The 7646-nt window shown below is 37.7% G+C and overlaps 1 protein-coding gene across 2 annotated transcripts in view; it reads right to left on the bottom strand.

Moving 5' to 3' along the window:
• Nucleotides 1-654: 654 nt before the first annotated feature.
• si:dkey-28b4.8 (sarcoplasmic/endoplasmic reticulum calcium ATPase 2) overlaps nucleotides 655-7646 on the bottom strand; it is a 28645-nt gene continuing 21653 nt past the window's right edge. Inside the window, exons 17-25 of one of the 2 annotated variants that reach the window (XM_055158656.1) lie at nucleotides 6812-7050; nucleotides 6286-6506; nucleotides 5453-5655; nucleotides 5188-5273; nucleotides 4796-4929; nucleotides 4356-4473; nucleotides 2950-3084; nucleotides 2134-2353; nucleotides 655-749 (exon numbers count right to left, since the gene is read on the bottom strand). In XM_055158656.1, coding sequence (XP_055014631.1) covers nucleotides 2183-2353; nucleotides 2950-3084; nucleotides 4356-4473; nucleotides 4796-4929; nucleotides 5188-5273; nucleotides 5453-5655; nucleotides 6286-6506; nucleotides 6812-7050 — 1307 coding nt within the window. In that variant the 3' untranslated portion in view covers nucleotides 655-749; nucleotides 2134-2182. Of the gene's footprint in view, nucleotides 2354-2949; nucleotides 3085-4355; nucleotides 4474-4795; nucleotides 4930-5187; nucleotides 5274-5452; nucleotides 5656-6285; nucleotides 6507-6811; nucleotides 7051-7646 lie in introns of both variants that reach the window. The other variant, XM_020932906.2, reaches the window with a different exon arrangement.

Genomic DNA, 7646 nt, shown 5'->3' with positions numbered 1-7646 from the left:
AAACAAAATACTAAAGTGAATGTATGCTTCTGCTTAGACACAGAATATAACACAATATATTATTATTATTATAACTTTATTACAAAATTTGTACCTTCTATGAGAGACTATGATTCTAGTTTGTATAAAGTTATTCTGAGTGAACAAGAACTTTTCACTGTGAGATTTGAAGTATTTTGTGTCAGGTTTATTAGCCTGTCCTGGTGTAGTCCTGGTTTAGATCTCCGTTCCTTCTTTCACCTATGGTCCCTGGTTTAGTCCTAAATCAGATTAGATTAGATTTAGATTAGATTTACATTACTCTACATATTATTTCATTGCAGAGTATTTTTGACAAGGCAGTAAACCTTTCTATCCTCATGGAGACAAGCAGGTAACACCATCAGGCCAAGTTGCAGATCAAATCCGAAGACTGGCTTGCCTGACAATGCCATCCCAGGAACTAGAGGGATGGCACTGTCAGGAAAAGGAGTGGCGACCCTGCTCACAGAATGTTTAAGCAATAAAAAACACAATTGAAGATAGATAAGTTGAATACTAAATGATAAAACACTCTAGGCAAAGAAGTAACATCTCCATGAAAACATGCTGGTGGCAAACTCCCTCACATGTTGCATGTTCAAATGATGAACAAAGACCATGGACATGAGAATATTCAAAATCCCTTTGCGACCTTTATTTAAACACAACTTTCAAAGAACTTCCAAAACATCAAGTCCTGTTCCACTCATATCCTATGACAAGCTGACCTACAAATAAATAATAATGACATCACAATTAATTAATAATAAAACATATAAATACATAAAATTAAGTGTTGTACAAAAAATCCCACAATTTTGCATTTTTCAAGCGGCGTGTTAAGACACAAATTCAACCTAAAACAATAGAAAAACAGGCAGAAAAAAACTATAAGCTTCGAATCACAATGAGGCAAACAGTGCTTAAATACAAAAAATAAGTAAAAATTATAAGTGTTTTTAACTCTTTCTCCTTCCATATGAACTGCTAAAACAATCAACAACCAACAACCCTTTATCAACGCAACCTTTTCATTGGAATTAAGAAAAACATTTAAAGCAGCAATGTGTAATTTTTCAGGTGTTTTCCTAGAATATTCCTCAAAATGGCATTAAACTTAGCAGTTTCCATGGTAGTAGATGAGTCCAAAGTAAGAATTTTTGATAATATAAATGCTTGAAATACACTAAATGAGTGATATACAAGTTAATATCATAATGTGGAACATTCCAAGAAAAGTAATAACATTTTATGAGACAAGCAGGTGACAGACCATCCTCCAAAAAAGTTACATAATGCAGCTTTAATCTTCATGTAGCATATTGTGAAAAACTAGACCTATTTATTATAGGCTTTAATATTGGAGACTTCGGACTATGCTGGCACACTCCACTAAGAGGGGTTATTGGGTAAAACATAGTAGGAAGTTGTATTACCATGACTGACTCTAGTGTTAAAACAAACATTTAAATGGCTTTTTCAACAAGAATTTTAGACAGGGAAGACGTGTTGGCATTTCAGTAGCATTAGTATTATTAGTAGTGGTATAAAGCTAATGGAGTTGAGTGCAATTGTACTTAAAAGTTTATTCCTGTATTTTCATTTCGCCCATAAACTGATTGCACAACAGTTGAAAAGGTGTTATGTGTAGCATTGTCTATATAAGCTTAAATTATAGTAGTAATCATAGTTTCCCGTGGTTAAGATAATAGTTATTCGACAAACTTTTCAGCAGTAATTCAATTTTTTTTGTACCATGATGCTTCTCTGCCTTTTTAATTAATATATTTCTGAAATAATAAGAAATAACTTCAGCATTAGACACCATTAGTACAATTTACTGGAAAAAAATGTGACAAGTCTGAAAAGACTTATTAATATTGTGTACCAGTTTCAGTTCTTAGAGGGCCTGAAACCTTCTATTCTTCAGAAAAGTTACTTACTAATATTATGAACTGTGTAATAATAAAAAAGGAAATGGCTAAAGCTACACATAGCACCTTTCAAAACAATGAAAAGTGACACAGTTGTACAATGTTTTATTTGTGATTGTCTTTTGGACTGACTTCAAAACCTTTTTTCACAACCCAATAACTTGCGAGCTTAACTTACCATTCTTTCAATATCCTATTAACTTGTTTAAGTTATAACTTAAACTTTTTCACTCCCAGAAGATGTTGGTGATGTCAGAGTCCAGACTGAAGATCCATAAAACCAAAGGAGCTGCAATTGCAACAAACGCCCAGGACACACCCCTTAGAGACAGCCGTATCCAAGTGCCAAAGCCCCCCGCTCCTCCTCTCCTTCGCTGCTCTTCCTCCTCCTCCAGGGACTGAAAGCGACAAGAGAGGAAATACATTTTATTTATGTATTTTTTACCATTGAAAAAAAGACTGAAGACAGGTCTAAATCAGAAACCAAACAAGCGAGACTATGGGTGTGTAATGTTATATTTTTATAGGTACCAGTACTTGAATGATAACTGATTTATGGAACAGTACTTTTACTTTTTACAGAAAAAATTCGGAACCACTGCCTTAAACGGTACCCATCCCTAAGCAAAACCTAAATAATACAAATGGATCAAAGTGATCTGGATCATCAATGAGCTTGTTCGTTTCCAACTTGTCACTAAAATAAAACTGATGGGAGAGCTCTGTCTGAGTTTGGTCTGTATTTTAAGCCTTTTCTATTTAGTCTACTACCAAAATGAACATTTTACTCAAAATGAGGTTACTATTTACTGCACTACAACTTTTTTTGATTAGACAATTTTCTGTAGTTTAAAAAACATTTTTGGTAGTGACGTAGAAAATTTGTAAACTGAAATTGAAATGACAATTTCATTTTTAAGCAAAATTGCCCAGCCCTAACAGAGATCCCCAGTTTGTTTTACCCAGGCTAACACACTGAGCATAGGACCTTTACCTGAATCTGTGTTCCTGGTTCAATGTAATTACGAGCCAAAAACTTGAGAGCTTCGTCCATGAGAATCACAGGGAGAGACATCTTCAACACCACGACCCACTGAGGCCAGGACAGAGGCCGGATCTGGAAAATCATCTGAGGAAAAACATGCAAACAGCTAAGTAGAGTAGATACAACTAGGGCTGAGAAGGTTAATAGGTTGTGTTCATATTTTTGAATTGGATAATTTCAGACAGAAGGCAGGGGCCTATTAGCCAGGCTGGCACCACCTAGTGCCTCCACTCAATTTCATTTATCTGCAGTGATGAGGTCAGGATTCAGAATACACTAGACGGTTTGCAAGAACAAGTTCGGGCACCAGCCAATCAGCGAAGAGCCATACATTCTGTGTTGGCAATGATTCTCGAGCTTGAGGATTTAAAGCCAGAACAAATAGAATGGTGAATTTTATCAAGGGGAAAGACGTTATTGCCCTTCTTCCTACGGGATTTGGTAAAAGCTTAATATACCAGTTAGCCCCGTTAGTGGCGCATTACATACGTCACGACCAAATAGCAGCGATTGCTTAAATAAAAAAAAAGTACCCACCTACAGTCAAGCAAACAAATTCTAATGCTGTGAGGTCAGATGGTTTCCACGAAGGGAATAGGCTAGGGGCCTATACAACTTTATTGGAAATTCACAGTTTTTGAAAAAATATCCAAGCTTATGATCCATAAATGTTGAACCTTATTATTTGTTAGGGACTGAATCTTAATCTTACTCTTTTGTCTTAAAAGTCCTTTCCACTGACAACATGTCTTTGGGGTTGGATAAAAGCACCACTTTCTGAAGCTTTTGTGACCAAAAAAAACTTACTCATGCTGAATGCTGATTCATTCAGTTGTATTAAGTGACTGTTTACCTGGTTAGCCAGAATCCCATGCATGGACAAAACGTGACAAAAAGAGACTTGGGTCTGGAAATCTGAGTTGGGTGTGACTGACAGGCAGGTTAACCAATAAGAGATGCATAGTCCGTTAATATCAAAACAAAGATGTGGCTTACATGAAAAAATGAAACAGAGGACAAGAAAACAGCACCGATTTGTGCAGAGTGAACAAGTGAAGTACCAAACTGTCATCTATCTCAGATGAAAGAAGCTGTATACTTTGCTATGAATGATATAAGAATTTTCTAGAGGAGATGTCTTCCACATTGGAGAGACACGTGATAAAAATTAGTGGCAATGATTAGCCCATTAGGATGTGTTTTTTTTACACTCAATGGTCCGACTGCAAACCCTTTCTAACATAATTCTAACAGAATGACTAATTCTGACAGAAGGACTGGTTGGGCAAGTTGATCATAATAATAGTAAATTAACAATAGAAAGTTTTACTGTTCAGCCTGCCATATCAACTCACGGGCAGTGGGTCCACGTAGAGGATGAGGAAGTGCAGAGCCATGGACAGGCAGATGGCTCCCATCAGCCACGGGTTTGACCAGGGAGGCATTTTCAGCAGGGATTGGTTTTCTGAAAGACTACACACAGAATATAATAATATTTTGATAAAATGTTTTAAAATCAAATTTAACAAATGTTTGTTCAAATGAATAAATAATACATGTTTTGTAAGCTTTACATTTTCTTATTTCCTCAATTAAATGCCCTAACTTAGTATAACATTTGGAGTCGTTGCACCCTCGAGTCTTAGTAAAGAGATAATTTTTACTTTCACATGAAACGACAAGGCTAAGCTGTTTAAAGGAAGGTTAAAACCTGAATGTTGCTTGTTATAATAGCACCTTTAAAGTCACTGAGACATTATTTAGTGGTTGGCGTGTCACCGTTTTGCGTACTTACCTGTTAAGGGCATTGCACATCTCGATGGTGACCAGCACAGACAGAGCCATGGTCATGGGGATCGGAGACTCAAAGACAGAGCACTGAACTCCAGCAAACTCCTCATGACCCTCACTGCACTGGAGGTAATGAGACTGAGGACAGAAAACTGGTTTAAGTCACATTCATTTACAATGTGGACGGAGGTGATAATTGTCTCTGACATCTTGAACTTATCGTTCAGTGTCTGATAGATGGAACAATCATTTTGGGGAGCCCATATTTATCATTCTTTGTACTAGTGGAGAAACTTTTTAATTTTTCTATACTAAAAGATTTAAATTGTAAAGAATTGAATTACATTTTTTTTACTTGTTGTGCATGTTTTCTGCTGATGGGGGAAAGTGTCTTACCAGCTGGTAGAAGGAGACTTTGGGTCCATCGTGCGCTGCCATAAACCACCAGGCAGCAGCTCCTACAGTGGCTGCTCCAACATAACCTACAGAGAAATACATCCATATTAGAGAAAGAACCATTTTATTTACAATGTACTGCCATTTACAATACCACTTCAAATATAGACAGAAGTAATACCCAGCGTTTTTGGTGTGAGTGTAGAAGGCATACATGGTAACTTTTTAGACTTAGACAAACATTTAATTGTGCAGCTGGACTCACAGCCAATGATGAGGTATCGACAGAAGAGCCACCCGGAGATGAGTGGTTCCTTTGGGGAGCGGGGAGGCCGTGACATGATGTCCAGGTCTGGAGGATTAAAGCCCAGAGCTGTGGCAGGAAAACCATCAGTGACCAAGTTCACCCACAACAACTGTACTGGGATCAGCGCTTCAGGCATCCCCAAGGCCGCTGTGAGGAAGATACTGCAGAGAGAGAGAGAGAGAGAAAGGAAAATATTTATCTAAAACAACTTCATAAAAGAAACAAGTCCAAATTGAGGAACAAAGTATGTAAGTATGTGTATATGGGGGTAGGGGAAAAGTGAATTTTAGCAATAATGGCATCTTGATTGAAGGAGAATTAAGGTTATTCAAACATGTGTAAATCACTAAATACAACTTCAAGACGGCAACAGAGCAGATAGTTCCTCACTCTGAAAACCGTTACTGCAAAATGCTATCTGCTGTCAGCAAAGGAACTGATTAACTAAAATAATATACCACTGTTGCATTGAAGAGTGAAGCAGTGTAAACAAGTCTAAAAACAATAACTCCTATCTTCAAGGACATGCATGCCAGCTTCCGCTCATCCCAGTATTAAGGTAAATATGGTTTTAATTGAAAATGGCTGTGTTTCTTTTTGTGGGCTGTCCAATTTATATGTTGAAATGCACATTTGCAAAGGTGACTTGGTATGTTGGCGTATGTTGGGTAGAAGTGGCTCTCCTCTTGATTTTGCTCTTCCTAGTGTGGCTCTTGTAAAAATAGTGAGCATCACTGCCTTAGAAGATGGAAGTTGATTCAGAATAATCAAGTAATAATAGTTGTACTGACCAGACAACCTCTCCAATGTTGGATGAGATCAAGTATCGGATGAACTGTTTCATGTTGTTGTAGATGGCGCGTCCTTCCTCTACAGCTGCCACAATGGTCGAGAAGTTATCGTCTGCTAGAATCATCTCAGACGCAGATTTAGCCACTGCCGTGCCACTGCCCATAGCAATACCAATCTCTGCCTTCTTCAGTGCGGGGGCGTCGTTCACTCCGTCACCTGTCTGCAAACAAACAGGAGAGGAAGAGAGGGCATTTGTTTAAAAAAAAAAAAAAAGCACACAAACAAAACAATGAGATATGTTCACTGACACTCCACACAAAACTAGCAGATGAAAATTCAAAATGTTGTCACTAGAAGAGAAGAGGACTATTATATGTAATTTATTTTTTCTTTTACCATTAAGAGAAAACTACTGCTCTTAAAAATTATATTATATTTGAACTACTACTACTACTACTACTACTACTACTACTACTACTACTACTACTACTACTACTACTAATTCCCACAAGTTCCCCTCCTGACCATAGCTGTGATGTCACTGAGGCTCTGCAGATATTCCACGATGCGGCTCTTGTGTGCAGGCTCCACTCGAGCGAAGCAGCGTGCCGTCCGACAGGCCTGACGCTGTAGGTGAGGGGGCAGCTCGTCAAACTCTCTCCCTGTCAGACCCCCCGTGGCCCCAGGACCCTCCTGCTCCTCCTCCTGCTCCGTGATGATGCCCACACGCCGACAGATAGACAGAGCTGTGTTCTTGTTGTCACCTGGAAAAGATTTAATAATACAATATTTAGAAAAATAATGCTGCCTCACAGCCAATTTTTCTGAAATCAGACATTCAGCAGTGAGGGTAATATAAAGGGGGAAAATGAGGGTGTGACAGAGCACCAGCAAAGGCCACACCCAATCAGTGCAGTTTACAGCTATATATTTAGTATTCTTATAGTTTTTGGATTATTATTGTAATAAATATAAATATTGTAATAAATATAATTTTATTTTATTTTGAACCAGCATATTGTGAACCAGAGAGATAGGAGAGAGAGAATTATTCAAAACTATTCAAAACAATCTGAGTTCCATAATCTGGGTTAATATACTGGGAGAATAAAGGGTGTGGGGCTTTCACCAGAACAACACTTACATCTTTTTAAAAGAACTGAACAAGCAAATATGCTCAGTTTGTCTTCTTATGTACTCATTGTAAGACAATACAGTAAAGTGTATTTACCTTGTTGACAGTTCTGAAGATATCTTACAGCTAGCAGCCGAATGATGTCAACAAGGTAAATACACTACTACTGTATTGTATTGAAAAAAGAACCCAAGACGTTAGTGAACAAACAGCTACAGGTGTATG

Source organism: Boleophthalmus pectinirostris, unplaced genomic scaffold (genome assembly GCF_026225935.1).
Source record: "Boleophthalmus pectinirostris isolate CB_2022bp ecotype Guang Dong unplaced genomic scaffold, ASM2622593v1 HiC_scaffold_22, whole genome shotgun sequence".
Classification (NCBI taxonomy): domain Eukaryota; kingdom Metazoa; phylum Chordata; class Actinopteri; order Gobiiformes; family Gobiidae; genus Boleophthalmus; species Boleophthalmus pectinirostris.
The sequence above is the reverse complement of the archived record's forward strand: the minus strand, read 5'-3'. Positions and strand labels throughout refer to the sequence as shown.